Source organism: Mercenaria mercenaria, chromosome 10, assembly GCF_021730395.1.
Source record: "Mercenaria mercenaria strain notata chromosome 10, MADL_Memer_1, whole genome shotgun sequence".
NCBI classification, from domain to species: domain Eukaryota; kingdom Metazoa; phylum Mollusca; class Bivalvia; order Venerida; family Veneridae; genus Mercenaria; species Mercenaria mercenaria.
Window position 1 is genome coordinate 58,255,988 of NC_069370.1, and position 26,518 is coordinate 58,282,505.

Genomic DNA, 26,518 nt, shown 5'->3' on the forward strand with positions numbered 1-26,518 from the left:
GTTGATTATGGATGGATGCATGACGGACACAGTGTGATCACAATAGCTCAGCATGAGCATTGCTCAAGTTTGCTAAAAACAACAAGTTATTTACAGATCAATTAACATTTAATTTTGTTAAAATAAAAATGTGTATAAAAGCTTGTCCTGTATGATGACTGCAGTGTTTAGCTTCTTTATAGTACTGTACAGGAAATATTTACTAAATCATGCACTACTATGACATACAAATTTTAATTCCTTTCAGATGATGTAAATGACAATTATATCAACAAAATACAACAATAAAACTTGTACTATTTAAATGCTGCAATGTTTCACTTTTTACGACCAATTTAGATTGGTAAAATTTGGCTTCATATAAATTCAAATTATCAGTTTATCTGTCAACTTTTACGTCAATAAAATTAACCTGTTACACAGTATGTTTTGATGTCAGAGCAGAAATTTCCCCATGTTCATATTATTATTCTCACAAGTTCACAACCCTTGTAACTGCTCGTCATTATTAGCCCAGCACTTGTTCCATCAAACATGATTACACCAGACAGTTCCACAAAACTTCTGCGAATAATTTTTCACTCAGTGACACACTTTCTCAAAGATAATGACAATTTGGCCAAGTTCTGCTCGTCTTTGAGGCTATATGCCAATAACTTGATACCTTTCCAAATATGGTATCATCATTTTCCACCTTACAGTAACTAGAAATTGGAAATCGATGACTCAAGGTCTAAATGTTGATGTCATCACATATCTTCAACACTCCATTTGTAAGCTTGTTCAGACACTGCTTTTCTCTCTGCTTGTTTTGCGTATACTTGTTTTTCAAAACCATTTGACCGATCAACACCGTCCCAGCGGTAACCTGGCATGATGCCAAATCTGTTTGGTGGAGGAGGTCGACCAGAATATTTTGGCTTCTCTGAAAATGCAAAAAGAGTAAATTAATGCAATACAACTGAACCTGACTTTTGTTGTCCTTTCACGAAATAGTGAATAGTGACTAAACAACTCAATGATTTATCTTTAACTGCATAATAGTATTGGAAACCAGAAATGAAATATCAGTAATAAACTGCATACAAAATATTTTGTTAGCTTGTTTTCTTTTTTTGTGAGGTTTCAAGAAACAATAACACAGTTCAGCTAATATAATTTAGAAATCAACAATTTTCATAGATTTCATGGCAGTGTGAAATCCTGACAAATAACAGAAGGTTGGGCAGGTTCTATAATTCAATCTTTAAAATCTGAAATCCACAAATTAATATTCCTACAAAATTGTTATTTTGCCAAAGCAATGAAATATTATGTGACCACGAAATTAGATTTTCACAGAATCGTTTTATCTTATGATATGGAAGAAAACACCCATTGTACATGAGCGGATAATCAGCTTTATCACACTCTACAGGTATTTACAGTAACTACTATACATTTTAAAAGATTTACAAATGGAAGATCATCAAAGCTTTTTTTGGACATCCACAGTGTATTCGGCTGAACCACAATTGTACCCCTATTACTTTATCCTGCATATATATATTAACACGAGCACCGCCTACAGGTGCCATCGCTCATCTGCAAGTACTGGACAGCATGTAAGAAAAGAGTTATAGTTCAGATTTTCTAAGTACAAAAATAGCTGTAATTCTCACAAAATGCATATTAGGGTTATGATTCTTGGCCAACAAAGTCTTCTAATAATGATAAACAAGTGTGCAAAGTTTCAAAGCTGTAGCTCTTATAGTTTTTATTGTACGGCAAGACCCAAATTGCGTTGAGTTGCGTAAAGGGCATCAGTAAATAGTACAAAGTTTTCGGTAGTAAATAATTAGTTTAGATTGCAATAGAATACTACAGGTTTGATGCCATTCTTTAATAAAGTCGTATGACTCGAAGTTGCTTTGGATCACTTTGTCCGGCTCTTATAGTACTGTAGGACCTAGATTGCTTTGCGTTGCGTAAAAAGGCATCGTTAAATAAAATAAGATTTTTACAGTAAATATTTAGTAATGTAGTGTAAGATTGCAGTAGAATACCACAGTTTTGATGCCATTCCCTAGTTAAGTATTATGACCGATTCTTATAGTGTGGTAGTACCTATATTGCTCGGGTTGTGTAACAGGCATTAATAAACAGTAAACCACTGTAGTAAATAACTGGATTTAGGTAATGTAAGGTTGCTTATCTTTCTTTTTGATGATTTGTTTTTCGACGTCAACAACGTGAGTAAAAAGACTATGAGCTTGAATGGAGCCTCGCTTGTTTATAGTCCCAAACTTCTCTCAAGTAACGTGAACCGCAATTGGTATTTAACCTTAGTTTGTTTAAGTTGTTGCATTGCGTTGCAGTTACATATTTTCCGTTAAGGTATGATTTTTGATTATTCGGACTGACTGGCATGTCACGCTTGGTCTCCTTCCCGTCGAGTGAATTTTTCATCAACCTGGTCGGAGCCCTCGCGCTTACCCTATCAAGTTTAATTAGAGCGGCCGTTACAACCCATCTTATTATAATACTATCCCATCTTGTTATAATAATATTATGTAAATGGAATTGAACCTTCAAACCAACTTGACAGGAGCTTCTGTGCCTACCCTGTCTCGTTGAAAATGTTACTGCGTATTTAAGATTGAATTAGGTCTTAATTACTTAACGGATAACTTTATTTTGTCATATTTAATTTTGTTGTTGAGTATGTTCAGAATTGTTGGCAAGGCAGTTAAGTTCATTAACCTTCATCAGCTGGGCAGGAGCCTCAGGCGTACCCGGTCCCGTTGAGGAGGTTACTTATTTTTGACATAAAAAGTTATTAATTATTTAACTTATGATCACTTTATTTTGTTACATTTGTTGTTATGATAGAATTGTTTGCAAGGTAGTTATTAAACATATAGAGGAGGCAATGTGTGTTTATTTTTATTTCGAGTAATTTCAAATAAATATCAAGGCTCTAGCTATTATGGTGTAAGGGAAGAAGATATTCAAAGTTTCTTTTATATCAGCCTATATTATATACATGTCACACCATTTTTGAACCCAGGGCAATAATTTGAACAATTACCATAAACAGTCAAACCCTGATATCACATGCCAAATATCCAAGAAACATCTGTGTAAAATTGTTTTAAAACTGGGCCTTCTGTTTCTGACAAGAACATTAATTTTTTAGTTTTCAATACATACATATAGGGAAAAAGTCCCCTTGGCCACCAAAATGACAAATCAAAATGATTTGAACAGTCTTGGTTAAGAGTGTGTGAAATTATTTTTAAATCAGGTCAGTAGTTTTATATAAGGACTGTTCACTATATACATAGAGGCGACCATGTTTTTTGACAAATTGGAATAATCTGAATACTCTTGGTAGAAGGTTACATAAGGACCATTTGAGAGAATTTATTTCTAAATCAGACCAGTGATGTAAGACAAGATGTTGTTTGAAGATTTTTCAATTTTTAGCTCTGGCTGCCCCTATGCTTAACCAAGCAGAAGCGTTTGAAAAAATTTGGTAGAAGACCACCCAAAGAACCCCCAAGCCAAGTTTCATCAAAATCCATACAGTTGTTTTGGAGGAGATGTTGTTTAAAGAAAAGCGGAACAGGGTGATCACAACAGCTGAGTTTACCATGAGCTAAAAATACTAAGACATAATCACAAATAGAAGTGTGTGCAGGAAGATACATTGAGTCATAAAATTAAACCAACAGCATAACAAAATCTGACCTAAGTAGCCTTGACCTTTAAGATATCATACCTAACCCTAAACAAATTAATGTCTGCCTTATGTGAGGTTTGATGATCACAGGGTACCTAGCTTTTAAAGGCTCATAATGCCTATGTTTAAAATGTGGCTGCAGAATACAATACATTAATTTCTTGTTAAATCCTATTTCTGATAATTACTTTCTTTAACATTTGTCATGGGTTTGAATATTGCTGAATATACTAGAATGTTTTATTGAAGCTATTGTTTTTTTATTACCTCCCTTGAATGATCTAACTATAACCAGGGTTGTAGTAATGCTAATGCTAATGGTAATGCATTAGTAATGCATTATTTTTTTCAAATAATGCCACAGTTTTAGCATTGAAAATAATGCTAATTTAATGCCAAAGTAAGTAATGCTTAGCATTACTTAGGTATTATTTTTGTATCATTGGAAGAAAACATAATACACATGTATGTAGAGATAGGCCCTAAAAATTTCAATGATAGAATTACATTAAATAAAGTCTAGAAATTAATTTCCAAGTCCTTGAAATAACCAAAAATGATTTCACAAATGTGAAGTTTATGATAGTTTTCTTAATATCAATAACAGAAGTTTAATTTTTAATTTAAAGTTGTGATCCACAAAGAATGACAACTCTTGCCTTGGGCTAGTACTTATAAGTCGATTGGTTACACCGATGGATGCTCCCCGAAATTACTGTAGCGTAACGGGCTTTTTATCATGGAGGTTGTGTTATGGAAAAATGTAAAAATCCAAGTGTTTTCAAGATAGGAGTCATGCTCTTGAAAATAATTCTGAACAATCTTGGCAGAGGGTCACACAAGGACAATTTGTGTGAAATTATTTCAGAATTGGGCCAGCAATTTCATAAAAGAATTTTTTTTAAGTTTCTGCTATATATATATATATAGGTAAAAGTGACCATGCTCTCTGGTGGCCATGTTTTTGATGAATTTAAAGAATATGAACATCCTTTGTAGAGGGTCACACAAGGACCATTTGTGTGAAATCATTCTAAAATCTGGCCAGCAGTTTTATACAAGAAGACTTTTAAAGTTTGCACTATATAAATAACAAGAGCTGTCGGAGGACAGCAACGCTCGACTACTCAACAGCCTTCTCAACTGAATGAATATCAAAGTCCAAAAAGGTGCATAATTTTGTAAAATTGCAACACAGGGTTATGGAACCCGTACAATGCATATCAGCTCATGACAATGGACAATTGTGTGAAGTTTCAATTCATTCCCATTAGTGGGTACTGAGATACCAGCTTACATACAAAAACTTAACCAAAAAATGCTATTTCCAAAAAGGGGCATAATTTTATACAAATGCAAAGCAGAGTTATGGAACCTGTGCAATGCATGTCAGATCATCACAATGAACAAGTGTGTGAAGTTTCAACCCATTCCCATTAGTGGGTACTGAGATACCAGCTTACATATAAAACCTTAACAAAGCATTTCTAAGTCGAAAAGGGCCATAATTTTGTAAAAAAGCAAAATAAAGTTATGGAACCTGTGCAATGTAAGTCAGTTTATCACAGTAAATAAGTTTGTGAAGTTTCAATGCATTTCCACGAGTGTTTACCGAGAAACCAGCTTACATACAAAACCTTAACCAAATCGCGACGCGGACGCATGGGTGAGTCCAATAGCTCTACCTATTCTTTGAATAGTCAAGCTAAAAAAGGAAAAGTGATCATGGCCCCTGGGGGCCATGTTTTTGATCAGAATATTTGAACCACCTTGGTAGACTAGCCGTTTAAGAGATGTTGTCTGAAGATTTTTTACTTTTAGCACTGGCGGCCATTATGTGCAACCAAGTGGAACCGTTTCAACAATTTTAGAAGAGGACCACCCAAGGAATATCTAGACTTATTTTCATCAACTTCCACCAATTGCTTTCAGTGGAGATGTTATTTGAAGAAACATGTGGATGGACGGTTAAAACATGGACAGAGTGAGACAGGCGGATGCCGGACTGTGAGCGATCACCATAGTTCACCCCAAGCACGTGCTCAGGTGAGCTTATAAAAAACATACCAGCCACCTTAAGGAGGTAGGTTACCTTGTTACAAGGGTAAATTCAAATTAGTTGAACCGCAGCACATTTTTGTATTTCGTGTAATATGAAGTTTTAACTGCTACAATCTCAATTTCGTTTGTCTCTGTCCCTTCAAGTTCAATTTTTATCCTGGTTTGAAGAACATGACCCTCCAAAGGTATTTCATATTGAAAGAAGAAGGAAAATACGGATATTTAACACTTTTCAGTGTATTTTAGTTTCATTGATATCCGTAGAAGTCTGCATAATTGATAATTTTACTAGTATGCAAGTTATCTTTCTAATAAAAGCTTAAAATGTATATGTCGCGGGGCTCGTGTTTCCATGGTAACGCATTTTCTCTCATTTTTAAACAACTATGTATAAAAATAGGGGTTTGCGACGGCTTCAGTGCCATTCTGTTAATGACCAACATTGAATATTTGGGTAATATTATTAGCAAAATACCAAGCACTTTATATGGTACCCTATTTTTCTTAAAGTTTAAAGTAACCATGGCAACAGAGATGTTTAAAATAGCTTATATCTTGCTTTTTGTCGTAGTTTCTTATAAAAAATATTGAATAAGATTATCTTTCTAGTTAATGTAGCTATAAAACATATTATTTCTTACGTAAGTTATATTTTCGTGTTATTTGCATTTATTCAAACAAATTTCACAGCTTAGAAGACTTACCGCAGTACCCCTCGTCTGGCATTTTTCATGGAAAAATCGTTTAGCATACTGCTATTATTCTCATGGATATTGTTGAAATGAAAATAAAAGGCCGAAGCTGTGTTTCTTAAATAGACCAGTGTCAACACGTTTGAATTTTACATTTAAATACATAGGTCACGGGCTTCGTTTCCATGGTAACATCAATTCAATTCAAGAAACCACAATTTTCTACCGAAATCTGAACAATTTTAGATCTTAGTTTTAGTATATAAGTAACAAATTATCAACGGAACCTGAAAAATAGGTATTACAAATCAAACTGCTAGATTTTGTATTTGAAAGTGGCCGTAACAAGTAACCTTTCACCCAACTATATTCCAAATAACATTGGTTACCATCATCCATTTTCTTACATTCCGCATAACATTTCAATATAACTACATAAAAGAAGCAAAATATTGATTTTTATTCAGAGCAAAAGACTCATAAAAATATTTCAGCAAATAATGGTTATTTGAAAATAGTTAAAATAATAAAAATGCACAGAATTACGTACTTTCAAGATGAAAACTATTAATTTTGCGCGGTAACAGACACGTAACGTCATGACGTCAGTAACGTCATTTTAAGGCAACATTGTTTTGAAGCGTTTCTGCGGCAATGTATTCATTATTTCTGCATTATTAAACCATAAAGCATCAGATCGAAGACAGGTTCATGATTTGTTTTCAGAAGAATGAATATACAAACACATTTAGTTTGTCGTAAACGTCGTCGTAAATCGTCACGTTAGCTTCCGGTTGGACATGCGCACATACAAATATGAAGGTAACCTACCTCCTTAAATACTTATCTGTGTGTGAGCTTAGTTGACAAAAAGTGCAATAAAAAACAACATACCTGCCACCTTAAATATTTATAATCTGTGTGACCAACAAATAATGACTTTGTTGTAAATGCATATGGCTGGACTTCAACATCTGCCCGTGTAATCTGTAAGTAGGATTTGAAAAACTTACAAAAACTGAAACAAACTTAATATTTAACAACATTTTTAAGTCAATTCCACAAGCACAAAACCACTGTTCCCACATCTCCAGCATAGATTTCAAGATCAATAGCAGTCCTTGTCATTAAAACACTAGAGAATCTCGTTTCACCATCAAAATTTTTTACATTCAACTAACCTTCAGTATATACTGTACAAAACAGCTAATCCACCAGTTGCTATTTTGTTAATACTGTGAAATCATTAATATTCGTGGGGGACTAATTTTCGTGGATTTCGTGGTTTAGTCAATCCACGAAATTTTATCCCAGCGAACAAGTAAAATTCCAATTCGTTTTATGTTCAAAAGTTGAAATCCACGAATTCTTATCCCCATATATATATATATAATATTACATAAGCATGAAGAAAGCTAGGGAGGATAAAACCCAGTATGCATTATCATGAAAGGCATACAAGAAAATTTTCTGCATTGTGAAGTGGCTGTTTTGTGAACTGTGAAGTACATGTATTGAGAAAGTAGCCATTTTATAATTGTGAAGAAACTGAAAATCGGCCTTATTCATGTGAAAAAAAAATGCTTTATATTGTTTTTCTTGTTGATATTTTGAAGAATACATACTCTACCCCACCTCTTGCTGACGACATCCCTCCCACACCCCACCCCATCTCCAACCCAAGGTAATACGAAGGTTTGTTTAACCAATCAGTAACATTATGACAATACAGTGACAGAAAGTGTGGGCACCATGTCCTATGGACACACATCTAGTTTTTTAGAAAATGATAAAATATCACACAACTATCAAATAAATGCTATTTCAGACAGTGAATGACTAATTTGTTATGGAATCATTCCATCATTTTGTTTTTGTTGGCAGTTATAAAGTGGCCACAAGAATGCAAACAAACTGATGGAATGATGGACCAAAAGTGCAGTCCCATAGTCCCTTACACTGGCCTGGATCAGTTGCTAATGACAGTAACATATATAAACTAGAAAATGCTTTTGTAAAAAAGCGCATGTCTCCCCCAATGCAAAGTCCTATAGGCAAGAAGTCAATAGGGGTCAGGAGCGAAAGTCAAAGAGACACTGATGGTTGGCTGCAATAGGGATCATCTACTTGGCATGTCCAGTCATCCCGCTAAATTTCAACACTCTTGGCCTAGTGGTTCTCAAGTCACTGTTCAGGCTCCTGTGACCTTGACCTTTGATCAAGTGACCTCAAAATAAATAGGGGTCATCTACTCTGCATGTCCAATCATCCTATTAAGTTTCAACATTGTAGGTCAAGTGGTTCTCAAGTTATTTCCAAAAAATGATTTTACATGAACAGGCCACTGTGACCTTGACCTTTAATAGACTGACCCCAAAAACAATAGGGGTCATCTACTCTGCATGTTCAATCATCCTATGAAGTTTCAAAATTCTGGGTCAAGTGGTTCTCAAGTTATTGATTGGAACTGGTTATCAATGTTCAGGCCCCTGCGACCTTGACCTTTAACGGAGTGACCCCAAAAACAATAGGGGTCATTTACTCTGCATGAACAATCATCCTGTGAAATTTCAACATTCTGGGTCGAGAGGTTCTCAAGTTATTCATTGGAAATGGTTTTCCATGTTCAGGCCCCTGTGGCCTTGACCTTTAACAGAGTGACCCTAAAATCTTTAGGGGTCATCTACTCTGCATAGGGGTCATTTACTCTGCATGAACAATCATCCTGTGAAGTTTCATCATTCTGGGTCAAGTGGTTCTCAAGTTACTGACCGGAAATGGTTTTCAATGTTCAGGCCCCTGTGACCTTGACCTTTCACAAATTGACCCTAAAATCGTTAGGGGTCATCTACTCTGCATGACCAATCATCCTATTAAGTTTCAACATTCTGGGTCAAGTGGTTCTCAAGTTACTGACCGGAAATGGTTTTCAATGTTCAGGCCCCTGTGACCTTGACCTTTAATGGAGTGACCCCAAAATCGATAGGGGTCATCTACTCTGCATGTACAATCATCCTATGAAGTTTCAACATTCTGGGTCAAGTGGTTCTCATATTACTGATCGGAAATGGTTCTCAATGTTCAGGCCCCTGTGACCTTGACCTTTGACGGAGTGACCCCAAAATCAATAGGGGTCATCTACTCTTCATGACCAATCATCCTATGAAGTTTCAACATTCTGGGTCAAGTGGTTCTCTAGTTATTGATCAGAAATGGTTTTCAATGTTCAGGCCCCTGTGACCTTGACCTTTGACGGAGTGACCCCAAAATCAAAAGGGGTCATCTACTCTTCATGACCAATCATCCTATGAAGTTTCAACATTCTGGGTCAAGTGGTTCTCTAGTTATTGATCGGAAATGGTTTTCAATGTTCAGGCCCCTGTGACCTTGACCTTTGATGGAGTGACCCCAAAAACAATAGGGGTCGTCTACTCCAGCAGCCCTACAACCCTATGAAGTTTGAAGGTTCTAGGTCAAATGGTTCTCCAGTTATTGCTTGGAAATGAAGTGTGACGTACGGACGGACAGGGCAAAAACAATATGTCTCCTAAGGGAGACATAATAAATCTAATAAATCATCACCTTATTTATAAAACTAGATTTGCCGACATTTGGAAAGCCACAGATGAGTAATGTTCTTGTGTTAGGATCTATTGTAGGTAAACGGGATAAGTGCTGGCGAACTTGTTCTAGATATTCCAAACTCTGTTTCTGACGTTTCATTATAGTACACATTCTGTAATACAAGAAATGGTTAATCACAAGATATGGTTAATCACAGGATATGGTTAATCACAAGAAATGGTTTATCACAAGAAATGATGATTAGAAATGGTTAATCACAAGAAATGGGTTAATCACAAGAAATGGTGATTAGAAATGGTTAATCAAAAGAAATGGGTTGATCACAAGAAATGGTTTATCACAAGATATGGTTAAGGTTAATCACAAGAAATGGTTTATCAGAATCTGCTGGAAAAATAAGCACAATGACTAATAGTGAAACTCCTTTAAAAACTGCTTCTCACACTAAAAACCATAAATCAAGAAATTATTTTTTTTACCTTGTTTATACAACTAACAGGGTTGGACAAACAGTCAGCAGTTAAAATTATTGTAAGAGTTACAAAGAACCGACGACAAATACCAGCAAGTTATTCAGCAAGTGTTTTATTGCGTAACATCAGAAATAAAATTTATAACTACAGTAAAGACTGTCTACAGTGACCAACCTACTGAAAATTTCAAAAAGGTCACTGTAGACAGGGAGTCTCTATACACAATCTGACTAGGAGCATGTTCCAGTTAGCATTTTATAAAGGACATTCAAATACTTTGATAAAACATGAAATGTTTTAAATGACTTTTCAGTCTGCTTCACTAAATTTCATTGATTACTGGTATGGAGACACAGTTATAAGATCAGGAACAACACTCCATAATTTGTATTGGAGAAATTTTCTCCCTTTGAGAGGAGAGGTCAAAAAGTCGCTATAAAGGTTCGAAGTCGGTTTGGGGCTAAGAAATCATGGTCGTTGTACACATCAGACAGGGGGTCCCTAGACCCTAGAAACAAGCTAATTTAATTTGAAATAGATTGGGAGGAAATAAAAAGGTCGTTATAGACAGAAAGTCACTGAAAGCAAGGGGTTGCTAAGGCAGTCTTTACTGTACTTTCTTCCTCATTTTTTTTTACTATAGCCAGCAAATCTGTATGAGACTATAGACCAGTAAATTGCACAGACTATGGACTAGCAATTTAAGGAGTCATGCAATAATTTGTGTTATTACAGGACTCCTTATGTAAGTTACCAGTCCATAGTTTGTGCTACTGACCTGCCCATAGTTTAACACTAAATTATGCTAGGCTAAGGTCAAATCTTGAAGAAAACTAGGATGTGTCTGTTGGACACAGGGTGTGCCCCCACTGGTATATTTGTCACAAATAAGGGACAATAATCTTAATGTTTGCAGTCTTTAGGGGTTATAGCCTGAACAAACATTTTATATAAAGCATTCATTATTCTAGACCATATACTTCTTGAGCTATGAGCATCACAAACAAAAAATCCATTATTTTGGCTATTTCATGGGCTGTAACTCTGTATTAAGTGCTAAAATCTCAAGAAGAATGCCAAGTGTGCAAGGCCACATCATGACAAAGACTCATGCACGGTTTCATGAATTTGCATCAAACATCAAACATTATTTGAGCTAGGCACTTCATTAGGTGAAAATGTGCATTTTTGACTAATTCAGGGGCCATAACTTTAGAAATAGGGGGTGGATCCAGATGAACCTGAGCTATCACTAAAGGTGATGAATGTACCCCCCGCATGCACTGACACAGTACATTGCAATTTGACGCACACAAGACTGCATAATTATGTGGACTGTATGTATATAGACTGTATGTATACAGTATAGTAACAAAAAACAAAGTCCCATAACTATGCAGAATATTTATCTAAAAGAATGTAACATGCACCATGCACAACTAGGGTTGGTACTGATCACCTGTGTGAAGTTTCACTAAATTGTGTCCAAGGGTTTGGTAGATTAGGCATGCACAAGATTGCATATGCAGACTGTATGTATATAGTATGTTAATAAGAAACAAAGTCCCATAACTCTGCAATTTTTGTCACTGAAAGAACCCAACATGCCCCATGCACAACTACTGTTGTTACTGATCACTTGTGTGAAGTTTCATTAAATTGTGTCAAGGGGATGAGGAGAGATGGTGCGCACAAGATTGTGTCTATGTATATAGTATAGTAACAAAAAAACAAAGTCCCATAACTCTGCAATTTTTTTTTCTTAAAGAACTTAACATGTGCCATGCACAACTACTGTTGTTACTGATCACTTGTGTGAAGTTTCATTAAATTGTGTCAAGGGGATGAGGAGAGATGGCGCGCACAAGATTGTGTCTATGTATATAGTATAGTAACAAAAAAACAAAGTCCCATAACTCTGCAAATTTTTTTTCTAAAAGAACCTAACATGCCCCATGCACAACTACTGTTAGTACTGATCACTTGTGTGAAGTTTCATTAAATTCTGTCAAGGGGATAAGGAGAGATGGTGCGCACAAGATTGCGTCTACGGACAGACGGACAGACAGACAGACGGACAGACAGACAGACAGACAGACAGACAACCTGAAACCAGTATACCCCCCCCCCCTTACAACTCTGTTGTCGGGGGGGGGGGGGGGGGGGGGGGGGGTATAAAAATAGGAGGTGCCAAAGTTTTTATAATGTTAAAGACAAATGCAAGTTTAATCAATTTATATGAAATACTTTTTAGCTAGGCGCGTCACAATGTGAAAATGTGCATTTTTTACTATTTCAGGGGCCATAACTGCAGAGCCAGACGAAAAATAGGAGGTGCACAAGTTCATATCATGACTAATACTCATACAAGGTTTCATTAACCTATATGAAACACTTTTTGAGCTAGGCGCGTCACAAGGTGAAAATGTGCATTTTGCCTATTTCAGGGCCATAATTCTGGAAATAGGGGTCGGAGCCAGAAGGAAAATAGGAAAATTGAAGGTGCGCATGTTCATATCATGATAAAGACTCATGCAAAGTTTCATCAATTTATATCAAACACTTTTTGAGCTAGGCGCATCACAAACCTCGGACAGACGGAAACACAGACGTTCAGACAAGACCAAATCTATATGCCCCCTCCCTTTCAGTGGTGGGGGCACAAAAATGAAAATTTATTTCCAATGTCATAATGGACATGGGGCAATAGTTTTGACTATTGGCTGGCAAGTGTATTCTAGTGACTAAATTTTAACATAGGTTTACTTAGCTGAAGTAAAAAATGAAAGGGGAAAAAAACTTTATTTTTTTAATTGATGACATGTGATAAAATTCTTAGCGAATGGCTTACCAGTGAATACTACAGTCAAAATGTTTAGCACTCAGTCATTCAGACCTCAGGCAAATAAAACTGACTATTGACCACCAGGCTATTTAATAAGTGTATACTGTCTGAATTTAAAACAGTGCTTGGTTTTAAGCCACTCTGAGTTTGGGTATTACAGCAACTCTCAGCTTTATTAATCATGCAAGACCAGCAACCCCCTGAAAGCCAGCAGCACAGCTATCTCACATGAAAGAATTAGATTGCTCATTATACTCCAACCAGCACAACTGATATTCTAGAAATACCTTCCTAAAGCCGCTTTCTTTAGCTGTTTACATCTATACAAACTATCAGCATATTTCATCAGTCGCACATAGTCTTTGGCAACACTGAAATGATAACGAGACTACCATTGAATACAAAATTACCCAAGTACATGTATGTTCTTCCTGACAACTTAATTCCATTTTAAAAAACATGTGCTTTAACCTTTACCATGCTGGCGGCAAATGATTCTGTGCCTTTGTGACCAGTGCAGACCACATCAGCCTGCACATCCATGCAGGCTGATCATGGTTATCACTGCTCGCTATTAAGTCAGTAAATTTTCAGTGAACACTCCATAATAAGTGGTACTGCCCAAACTAAATGACAGACCAGTCTATTTTAGAAATTTAGCAGGGTAAAGGTTAAAAGGTTCAAAACCATATATAACTTGAAATCCAATTTCATGATATAAATATTGCAGAAATATGAACTCCTTATAAACTAATCTTAAAAACTGAAACCCCCCCGCCCCTCCCCCCAAATATTCAGTCTTCCTTTATGCAAACTGATAGTAATACTGATACTAAAAGGATAATAGATGGAGATTTTTTTTAGCTGGGTTTAACGTCACAACTACACAATTATAGGTCATATGGCGACTTTCCAGCTTTGATGGTGGAGGAAGACCCCAGGTGCCCCTCCGTGCATTATTTCATCATGGGTGGGTACCTGGGTAGAACAACCGACCTTCCGTAAGCCAGCTAGATGGCTTCCTCACATGAAGAATTCAACAGATGGAGATTTGAAGATCTAAACATACTTATCTATCAGATGTCTGGCAGTGTTGATCTGTCCTAAAGCCAGCTTGAAATGATCTTTATCATATAGAACATTCATCAGGTCTGCATAAAATGGATGGACATCCTGTAACACAAACATATAAAGAAACACATGTCATGATATGCAACTATGAACTAAACTGATGTACATTAAGAAGATCTGTTAAACTCCTACAAGCAACAAGCACTAGTAAATGTTTTAACAAACTGGGCAAGAAAACAACTGTTAATACATAATAATTATTCTTTTGACCCATCTTGTACATAAGACTTCCGAAATGAAATTTTGTCATAAACTTTTCCAAATGTATTATTTTCCCTTACTTCTTGCTCTTTGATGATTTCACTACATAATAATAAGTTTTATTTATGCATGAAATAAAAGAGAACAAGAAATGCGGCAATACCACAAAACCAGATTTTCAATACTTCACCAGGATAAGTTGTTTTCATTTGCATATTCAAGTCACTGTTAGTGGCACCTGGTGACCAGTTATTTCACTTTTTCAATATGTATGATAATAAGATGGTGCAAAACAACATTTAAGCAGGTGTTAGGTCACCACTGTTCCGTGTAAGGCCACAATGTCCCAAATGCAATTAAACAACAACAAAAAAAACAAAGTCCAAAGTGGGCCACTTGACTAAGGTGGATTTTTTCCATTTAGGTGGAAAGTATTTTACAATATTGAGTTATTGGGACCTTAATTCTTCTAGCCCCATACAGAATTCCTACCTTTGTTTTTCTATAAGGCACCTTTAAATGAAATTTTATTTCAATATATGGATCCAAACTAGAGTTGCTAAGCAGAAACTGATTTCTTTCTGTTTTTAGTAACAGTGACTCTGACCCCTGCAGTCCTAAATACAAAGCTAGGACTCCCTATTTAACGACAATACATGTATGTCATTTTGAACAACAGTCATTGACCAAAAAACCTTGTTTGTTGCTTGCTGATCCATTTGCCCACCCATGCAACAATTATACCCCTATCTAATAAAGAGTGTTTTCCAGAAACTGGGTCAAAATATGTTTAAAAATATATACAGATGACATTATTATATACTTACTTCAAGTTTAGGAAAGTCTGTAATTATCTGTGAAAGTTTATCATGGAAAGTCTGTTGGGCGAACTTGATCTTCCTAGTATAGAACTGTCGAATTCTTGAAATCTTGTAATGCTTGTGAACCACTGTTGGTGTTTTCCTCTGTGTCTTAGACAGGACTATATCCACAAAGTCCTGTAACAGAACAATTAAAACACTGATAACAAGAGCAGTGTTTATTTTTTTTTTTTTTTACTTTCAAAACAACCTGTGGCTTCTGAATTGGAAAATATGGTGCGATAATCCATAAGACGGGGAAAATCCAAATCATTTTGTTTTCAATTTGGCTTCATGGTAACAGGCACAGTACCAATTTGCAAGAACTGATGCTGATGTCCTTATGAATTTGGCACCTTTGAGAAGTAAACACAATATGATAAAATTATCAGTCCATTACTGCTGTGCTAGTTGTAAATTCGAAGTAACATGGAGGTAACTGGTGTTGAAAAATTTGTAACAAGAGTGCAAGACTGTCATAAAATACACCCGTCTAAATATCCAGTTACGTAAATTCAAGGGCCATAATGCAAGAGTGCCTGGGGCGATTTGGGTGGTTATTGAACTTGACCTAGATATTATGCCCAAAAACATTGTCACCAAGTTTGGTGTAGATCAGATGAAAACTGTTCGAATTTGAGGGTGGACAAGGCAAAACTCGCAGTTTTTCCAGTAATTCAACGGCCATAATTCAAGAGTGCCTGGGGCGATTTGGGTGGTTATCGAACTTGGCCGAGATATTATGCCCACAAACATTGTCAGCAAGTTTGGTGAAGATTGGATGAAAACTGTTCAACTAAGAGAGCGGACAAGGCTAAATTGGCAGTTTTTTAGTAATTCAAGGGCCATAATCCAAGAGTGCCTAGGGCGATTTTGGTGGTTATCGAGCTTGGCCAAGATATTATGCCCACAAACATTGTCAGCAAGTTTGGTGAAGATCGGATGAAAATTGACTTTGAGAGCGGACATGCTTTTGGACGCTGACCACCCGCCCACCACGGGTATTCACATAATACGCCCTGCTCTTTCTAAGACGGGCATATAAACAAGAGCTGTCTGATGACAGCGTGCTCGACTATTCGAAGAACTGATTGAAGAATGGGGTCAAAATATTTCCACAGATGTTCAGACAAAAGAAATAAATAGATTAGACAAACAATGTTCCTGTATTTCTTTGATTTCGATAAGTCTTGCACTAAATGGCAATGTATGAACCAATTTCAAAGTCCAAAAAGGGCCATAATTCAGTCAAAATAGTTATGTACTCTTGCCTACAGATGGAAATCATAATGATAAACAAGTGTTCAAAGTTTAAAAGCCATATGTCAAATAGTTTTGACAAAACTTGGACTTGTATGAAAACAGAACCAATTTCGAAGTCCAGAAAGGGCCATAATTCAGCCAAAATAGATGACAGAGTTATGTACTCTTTCCTACAGACAGAGACTATTATACTAAACAAGTGATAAAAGTTTCAAAGCCATATGTCAAACACTTTACAAACAAGAGCTGTCTCCATAGAATAACACATGCCCCCGATGGCACTTTGAATGAATAGTTACGGCCGATGTTAGAGTTTAGGACCTTTGACCTACAGAGCTGGGTCTTGCACGCGACACGTAGTCTTACTGTGTCACACATTCATGCGTAGTTATTTTAAAATCCATGCATGAATGACAAAGATATGGACCGGACACGCCCATCAATGCACTATCATGAAAAACGACCTTTAACATCTAAGTGTGACCTTGACCTTTGAGCTACGGACCTGGGTCTTGCGCACGACACATCGTCTTACTGTGGTACACATTCATGCCAAGTTATTTGAAAATCCATCCATGGATGACAAAGATATGGACCGGACACGCCCATCAATGCACTATCCTTTAAAGTCTAAGTGTGACCTTGACCTTTGAGCTACGGACCTGGGTCTTGCGCGCGACACGTGGTTTTACTGTGGTACACATTCATGCCCAGTTATTTGAAAATCCATCCATCGATGACAAAGATATGGACCGGACACGCCCATCAATGCACTATCCTTTAATGTCTAAGTGTGACCTTGACCTTTGAGCTACGGACCTGGGTCTTGCGCGCGACACGTCGTCTTACTGTGGTACACATTCATGCCAAGTTATTTGAAAATCCATCCATCGATGACAAAGATATGGACCGGACACGAAAATTGCGGACAGACTGACAGACTGACAGACCGACAGACCGACGGACCAACAGACGGTCCAAAAATTATATGCCTCCCTTCGTGGGCATAAAAAATATGAACTGGTACGGAAAACTTAACCAAGATTTCTAAGTCAAAAGGGGCCATAATTCAGCCAAAATCCTTGATGGAGTTATGTACTCGTGCCTATATCTGGATATGGTGATGGTAAACAGGTGTTGAAAGTTTCAAAGCTTTATCTCAAAAGACTTTGTCAAAATATGAACTGGTACAAAATATTAACCCAGATTTCTAAGTCAAAAAGGGCCATAATTCAGCCAAAATCCTTGATGGAGTTATGTACTCTTGCCTATAACTGGATATGGTGATGGTAAACAGGTGTTGAAAGTTTCAAAGCTTTATCTCAAAAGACTTTGTCAAAATATGAACTGATACGAAAAACTTTACCCAGATTTCTAAGTCAAAAAGGGCCATAATTCAGCCAAAATCCTTGATGGAGTTATGTGCTCTTGCCTATAACTGGACATGGTGATGGTAAACAAGCGTTGAAAGTTTCAAAGCTTTATCTCAAAAGACTTTTGTCAAAATATGAACTGGTACAAAAAACTTAACCAAGATTTCTAAGTCGAAAGGGGCCATAATTCAGCCAAAATCCTTGATGGAGTTATGTACTCTTGCTTATAACTGGCCATGGTGATGGTAAACAAGTGTTGAAAGTTTCAAAGCTTTATCTTAAAAGACTTTGTCAGAACTGGTATGAAAAACTTAACCATGATTTCTAAGTCAAAAGGGGCCATAATTCAGCCAAAATCTTTGATGGAGTTATGTACTCTTGCCTATAACTGGCCATGGTGATGGTAAATAAGTGTTGAAAGTTTCAAAGCTTTATCTCAAAAGACTTTGTCAAAATGTGGACTGGTACGAAAAACTTAACCAAGGTGTGACGCCGACGCCGTGATGAGTAGGATAGATCTACTTATTCTTCGAATAGTCGAGCTAAAAATGCCAGAATTACTCACTATGCATATTATGGAACATTCTTTGAATTCTAAGGGGAAAATATACCCTTCTTTAAGGGAAAATGTAACTATTTTGGGGGAAATATAGTTTGTATTTTTGACTAGAGGAAACTGCATGTATTCAGCTCTAAAAATTTGCAAAAAAAGATCACTACAAGAGCTCTTGTCATGTGTGTATATTTATAATCAACAGATGATTAAGGAATACTTAAACTTTACATGCCTGACCTAACATAACCGTATTAAGCAGGTGAAATATGCGCCATTCTAACATACTCAGGCACAATGTTCATTAGCAGGGTTGCAGAGTTACGGATCAGACATGAAAATGGAGATGGAATGACAGAGTCACAGTTTTCTATAAATAAATGTCGCCATTTAAACCGCCATGGTTATTACTTGTCTATCTTCCAGTACTGTCTAACCCTTTCCAGGGACGTAGACAGTACTGGAGCGCGTCAAGCCACAAAGATTGTTAGTAGAAAATAAAAGAAAATCAGGCCAAAATAAAAGGGAAAGGAAAATTTGTTAGTTAATTTAAAAGATAAAAACGGGTGAAGAGCAAGATTATGGTGAAGTGTGTGCAAATTATGTTGCAAACAGCGGCACTGAACTGCTCAAGGGTTGGAAGGAAGGGAATGTCAGGTGGGAGATTATTCCACAGGACTACAGTCCTGGGGAAAAAGGAATATTTGTAGTAGTCAGTGGTGGCAGAGATTAACCTGTAAGACATTGGATGATAATGGCGTGATTGCCTTGTTAGGTAGTCCAAATAATAGGATGTTTCGGGACAGTGTGATAACTTTTTACTGTCGCTGTCCCATCACGTCCAAACTTATTCTGCATATTTCTGTTTGGAAATCCCCAATGAAATCCATTGGGAACATTTTCTGGTACATGTTCAAAGTATTTGTAATGATTACATCTCTAGATAATGAATTTATGTTGACATTAAAGCATAAACTTGTCTCAAGTAGTTAGGATCAAAACTGTGGTGGAAATTGACACGATTTAAACTTCATGATTTGTAGTTTTACATATACATTTTTTCATTAGTGTGGTTATTTTTCACTAGGAATGACAATGATTGAAAAACCCCAAAATATAAACAAAAGTTAAACTAGAATGTGTCTGTAGGACACAGGGTGTGCCCCCCACTGGTACATTTGTCACAAAAAAGGGGCAATAATTCAAAAGTTTGCAATCTTAATGGCGTATAGCCTCAACAAACATTTTATGAAAAGGATTCATTATTCTAGGCCCTATACTTTTTGAGCTATGAGCATCACAAAAAAATCCACTATTTTGGCTATTTCAAGGGCCATAACTCTGTAATAAGATTCTAGAGAAGAATGCTAAGTGTGCCAGGTCACATCACGTTAAAGACTCCAGCAAGGTTTCCAGAATTTACATCTAATATTTTTTGAGCTAGGCACATAATTAGGTGAAAAAGTGCATTTTTTTACTATTTCAGGGGCAATAACTTTAAAAATAGGCGGTGGAGCCAGCCAAAAAATTAGAGGTGTGCAAGTTTATATCATGATAAAGACTTATGCAAGTTTTCAACCATTTATATTAAATACTTTTGAGCTAGGTGCGTCACAAGGTGAAAATGTACATTTTAGACTATTTCAGGGGCTATAACTCTAAAAATAGGGGGCGGACCCAATGAAAAATAGGAGGTGCCCAAGTTCATATCATGATTAAGACTCATGCAAGGTTTCATGAATCTATATCAAATACTTTTTGAGCTAGGCATGTCACAAGGTGAAAATGTGCATTTCTGACTATTTCAGGGGCCATAACTCTGAAAATAGGGGGCGGACCCAAACGAAAAATAGAAGGTGCGCAAGTTCATATCATGATTAAGACTCATGCATGGTTTCATGAATCTATATCAAATACTTTTTGAGCTAGGCATGTCACAAGGTGAAAATGTGCAATTTTGACTATTTCAGGGGTCATAACTCTGAAAATAGGGGGCGGAGCCAGACAAAAAATAGGAGGTGCGCAAGTTCATATCATGATTAAGACTCATGCAAGGTTTCATGAATCTATATCAAATACTTCTTGAGCTAGGCGTGTCACAAAGTAAAAATGTGCATTTTTGACTATTTCAGGGGCCACAACTCTGAAAATAGGGGGCACAGCCAGACGAAAAATAGGAGGTGCGCAAGTTCATATCATGATAAAGACTCATGCAAGGTTTCATCAATTTATATCAAATACTTTTCAAGCTAGGTGCGTCACAAACTTCGGACGGATGCACGGACAAGACCAAATCTTTATGCCCCCACCTACCATAAGAACTCCCGTATACATATTAAAAATTTGAAACGTATAAACGTGTAACCAACCAAAGAGCTATAAAAATAAATAGATTGGCAACTTGAAAGGCATATAGAGCAAATCTCGCCAACCTCCCGTGACAAAAAAACGAGATCTCGTTTACCGGAAGTGGCGCTTTCTCCACGTGCCATTTTGTATGCGAAAGCAATTATTCATCGGTATAATAATTATCACCGTATGACCACGCTTCTTTCAATGGCAAAAAGAAACGTGTACTTCGTTTAGAAGCTAACATGTATTTTAAATGTAGTTTTAAAGGTACAAATTGCAACTCCATGCTCGCCGATGTTTGTTTTTAGTAAGACAACGCCGAATCACGCTCTGACACGAGCTCACGCGAGATTACAGCCAGTTGCCATTCTGTGTATTTTATACTTCTTTGAACCAACGAAATGCGCGGGATGTATAACAGGGTTTAAAGATAAACCGATTGATACCATGGATTTTTTACGGCCGATTTTAGGGCCGAATTTCGGGCCCATTCCAATTGCAGAAATATGCTTATTTTCCCAATTTTGAGGTTTAAATTTCCCAAATATCTGCCAAAAACTAACAATTTTGTGGTAATTTCAATTTTCAGATTTCCGATTTTTTGTTTTGACTCTTGTTTTTTATTTTTAATTGAGTTAGCGCTGTTCCTAATTTAATCGAATAACCGCTCAATTACCGATTCGATTAAATCTTGCGAACTGTTCTATGTTCCGTACATATACATGACCTGTGATCACATTTAATCAAGCTCGCCAATTTTTCCCGTAAATGAAAATAATTATATTGAGTAATAAATAGTAAATATTATACAAATAAAGTCATAAAAACTTATGCTGCTGACAGCAAAAAGCTATCAAGCTTCAGCTTTGTCAATAAAACAAGTGCTGAGAAATAGCCCACTGCGATAAAGTCCCAGGATTTGCTAAGATAAGCGAACGCCGATGAGGAATTAAACAAATACTCGGACCAAGCCCAGATATAAAACATTGGATTAAACACTGTACACCAGAGAAGCTGGTATTAACCCAGTGAAAACTGAAGGTTTTACTGACCCTTCTTTGACTCGAGAGGGTTTTTTTTACTTTCTTTGAGCAATTTAGTTCACTACTATTTGTAATTTGACATACAATGCTGAATTAAATTAAATATATAATGGTAAACCTTATTTTTGAAATTTCCCAATTTTCAGGTATTACGTACGCACCATTTTTCCCAACTGACTGGGCCCCGGGCCCCAGGTTTGAAATGGTAAAAAAATCCCTGGATACACACATACCTTCACATGACCGAGTTAAAAATTTAACAGAGTAAGCGGAAAACACACTGACATACATAGCGTTTAGAAGTGTTTTGCCTACAAAACGGAGGTTTTCTCATTAGTTAGCACATATAATGATTGTATTTGGAATGAGCTTTCCAGACAAGTAATTTTTAGTGTGAATATTTATTTGAAGCCTCCAAAGTTAGTGACGCGATTTGCGTCGCTGGTTATATACACATAGAAGGAAAACTTTCCGCACTGTTTTGAATGGTAAGCGGGTTGTACATGGAGGAGAGATATTAACCTGTGCAAAAATTATCACAATATCGTGATTGGCTTACAATTAGTTGGACAAGGGGATGAGATAATCTTCCATCTTTAATTTTATGAATGAAAGGCAGGAAATGCCCAGTCTGAAGTTCTAGTCGCCCTTATTTTATAATCCGGTAGATTGCCCGTTTTCACTTCTGTGGCTTAAAGTCCTTAACGCCAGTAGTTATTTAATTCATCCACAAAATAAAAAAAAAAACTGTCAGGAATCTGAAAATTAAACGTCGCGAAAACATATGACTTTGTCTAAATTTACCTTCGCTGTTGGCACAACAGTGATTTTCTTAAAATTGTAATGCGACATAATAAAACTGTGTTTAGTTCTTGTTACAATAGTATTAGATCATTTCATCAAAACCAGAAAACTTTGTCACATATAAAAATGTGAATTTGTTGATTCCGGAAGTTGAAATCCACGTGCACAGCTCTGTGCAGCAAATGTAAACAAATTTAATAAAAAATGAATAAAAATAATAATTAGAGGGATTAAATGTTTCGTTATTGAATAAATTGTTAATTTTTTTATAAAACTCCTTCATAATAACGTTTTTGTTAATTAAGGTTATAACACACTAAATAGCTGCTCTTCTTTATGGTTACAACACACTAAATAGCTGTTCTTCCTATTCTATATAAAATCGACTGGCCGCAGCACACAGCAGGACCCATTTTAAATGTCTGTAACTTACATTTTCTCGAGAATATTGTCAGCGCTGAATAAAAATCTAAAGAAAAGTGGGGTCACGATTTAATAAATCACAAAATTCTACTTGAAATATCCTCAAATACTACCACATATCTCAAGAAACAGTAGCTTGGATCTCATCATATCTCTCTGGCAGATCTCAGAAAGTATGTGTCTTAGGTAATTTATCTGCGCCAGCAGAGGTCCTGTCTAGAGTACCTCAGGGATCTGTTCTTGGTCCCACCCTTTTTGTTATTTACATAAATGTCATTACGTTTTACCGCTACATGTAAAATTTTCTGACATGTTTGCAGATGACACAACTTTATCAAATTCAGATTATACAGCAAAACAGGTCAATGGTAGCCTGCAAGCTGACCTTGACACTAAGTGTAAACATTTGGTGTTCAGAAAATGCAATGTTATTAAATGCTCAAAAGACCAAGGCAATGAACTTGTCATCAAGACATATAAAATCAGTAAACTCACATATTACAACTCTCAAATTAGAAAATCAACCTTTGAAAATACAGAAAATGAAAAATTGCTAGGTATTCATGTTGACAATGGACTCAAATGGAAAATACAAGTAGAAAAAAAACACTAAAGAAATGCAATAAACAAAAGTTAAAAGTTTTGACACTCCATCTGCAGCTCTGCAGCTTTATTCAAGGACCTTAACTGGATGAAATTCATTGACAGAACTGAGTATACAAGAGGGCCATGATGCCCATATATTGCTCACCCGAGTTTTATTGCTTGCTTAAACAAATTTCTTTGTTAAAGCTTCGAAAAAAGAAATATAAAAATTAGGTGAGATCATGGTAAAGATTATTCAAGATAACTACTGAAATCTGTTGAAAATTTTTTACAGGTGGTCCAAAGCTCTTCACTGTAGCTTCAAAAACAAGAAAGAAGGTCAGTAGGTTAGGGTTAAGAGTATTACAGATGAGTAATGATTGAAATCTACAACATGTATCAAAAGTTATACATGTGGTCCAAATTTCTGTGCTGTACCTTCAAAAACAAAGAAGTAGATCAGTAGGTCAGGGCTAAGAACATTAAAGAGGAGTACTGAAAGCTTTATCAAAAGTTATAAATCGTGGTCCAAATTTCTATGCTGTACCTTCAATAACAAGCAAGTAGGTCATGATTAAGACTATATTCAAGATGAGTATTGAAATCTGTATCAAAAATTATACATGTGGTCCAAATTTTTATGCTGTAACTTCAAAAACAAAAAAGTAGGCCGATAGGTCATGATTAAGACTATTCAAGATGAATATTGAAATCTGTATTAAATATTATACTTGTGGTCCAAATTTCTTTGTAATTGCTTCAAAAACAAATAAGTCTATTTAAAACAATGGATCACCAAGGCATGGCCTATACTGACTCCAGGGATCTTGGCAGAGAATCACTAGAGCATGCCACATACATGTACCAAATATCTAAGCTCTGGGCTGTATGGTTTCAGAAAAGAATTTTTAAAGGTTATCCCTATATAAGCCAATGTAAAAACCGTTGACCCATGTTTAAAGAGACCTGCTAATTTTGTTCACTTGTCAGATAAGACTAAAGATATGGTTTTATCAGTTATTACAAATGTTGTCATTTATATGTGATATGATTTACTTTTCTATATGCCCGATCTAGACTTTATTATGTCTTTTAAGTATAAATGAAGTTACACCATCATTTTCAGTGTTTCAATTGCAGAACAATTTTGTTACATTTTATCAAATAATGTTTTCATTTCTTTCTTCTGTACCAAAGAGGATTCTTGCTGATCAATCGAAAATTATGAAAACAAACATAGTAAGCTCATGCTAAAGAATTTATTAATCATTATTATAAAATGGACATATTTCTAAAACAATATTTCAAGTTTCTGTTATGATAAAGTATTAACAAAATTAACACATTTAATCCAAATGATAACTGCACAGTAAATTACCATCTCCCGCACTTTGAAAACTTGTATAGAATGAAGTGTTTCTGTTGCATTCCTACTGTAGATATTTAACATTCTTTTCTCATGATTATTTCAAGGCTAAACACATTTAAAGGCATTATAACCTCCTGATCATACAACAACAAAAACGAGGAAAATTTTTAGGTATCAGCAATTTATTGCTCTATTTAAGAAGGCTTTGAAACTCCGTAAATGAGAGATTATATACTATTGAAAAACATAAAAATTAGTAATTTTTACCAATTTTTCCATTCAAAATTGAAAAGCTTTGGTAAACAGATACTGGAGGTAAACTGCCTTAACTATAAAGCTTTATATTTAACGACATCTTGTGGCAGTTCGATCCAAGCATGAACGCGAAATTTTGCAATAAAACATTTTCAGGAAATGAATAAAAATATCTAGAAAAGACTGTTTATTATTGAAATGTTTTCAGAAAAAATGAACACATTTCCTGGAAAGTTTACAAATTATCGCGATAGCTACCTAGCTATCTCGTGGCAGAAATATGCCACCATAAATGTTCATTACTTAAATTTTAAAGAAAGATAATTTTTAGTGAAAATCTTGAGGTCAGTGCCTGTTACAAAGGCCAACCATTTTATTCGTATAAACAAACGTTACATCTAATTAAAGAGCATCTCATATCTCCAATTCTGTTCAGATTATAAAATTTCAGCCATGGCCTCAATTATGGAAAAAGTTATGAAAGCATATCTAGCTGTTAAAGGTGGGCACATTACACTAACAGTTACATAAGAGGGCCAAGATGGCCCTAGGTAGCACACCTGAGTTACACACCATAACAACTAGTGTAAACGTATTTGACCTAGTGACCCAGTTTTTGACACCGCATGACCCAGTTTCAAACTTGTCCAAGTTTTTGATGAGATAAACATTTTAAGTTTCATGAAGATTTGAGCAAAAATGTGGCCTTTAGAGTGTAAACAAGATTTTTCTTCGATTTGGCCTAGTAACCTATAGTTTTTGATACAACCTGACCCAATTTTTTACCCTTCAGAGATTTCATGGAGACAAACATTCTGACCAGTTTTCATTAAAATTGGACCAATATTGTGGCCACTTGAGTGTAAAAAAGTGAATGAAGTATTGCCATGCAATACAAAATCCACTACTGGAAGGCATCTCATCGT

General features: G+C 36.0%; 1 protein-coding gene across 1 annotated transcript; it reads right to left on the reverse strand.

Moving 5' to 3' along the window:
• Positions 1-749: 749 nt before the first annotated feature.
• On the reverse strand, positions 750-23,152 carry LOC128546423 (GTP-binding protein 4-like). Its single transcript, XM_053516933.1, has 8 exons — positions 22,961-23,152; positions 15,540-15,710; positions 14,450-14,553; positions 13,668-13,751; positions 10,060-10,213; positions 7,372-7,464; positions 5,792-5,816; positions 750-925 (listed from the first exon to the last, which is right to left on the reverse strand). The coding sequence occupies exons 1-8, from the start codon at positions 23,006-23,008 to the stop codon at positions 750-752; spliced, it is 855 nt and encodes a 284-aa protein (XP_053372908.1). The 5' UTR covers positions 23,009-23,152.
• Positions 23,153-26,518: the final 3,366 nt, after the last annotated feature.

Coding starts and splice junctions, on each gene's coding strand:
- LOC128546423 (XM_053516933.1), bottom strand. CDS start 23,008: ATGTCGCATTACAATTTTAAGAAAATCACTGTTGTGCCAACAGCGAAG. Junction 14,554..15,539: donor CAGACTTTCCTAAACTTGAA/GTAAGTATATAA, acceptor TTTGTGTTACAG/GATGTCCATCCATTTTATGC. Junction 13,752..14,449: donor GCCAGACATCTGATAGATAA/GTATGTTTAGAT, acceptor TTATCATTTCAG/TGTTGCCAAAGACTATGTGC.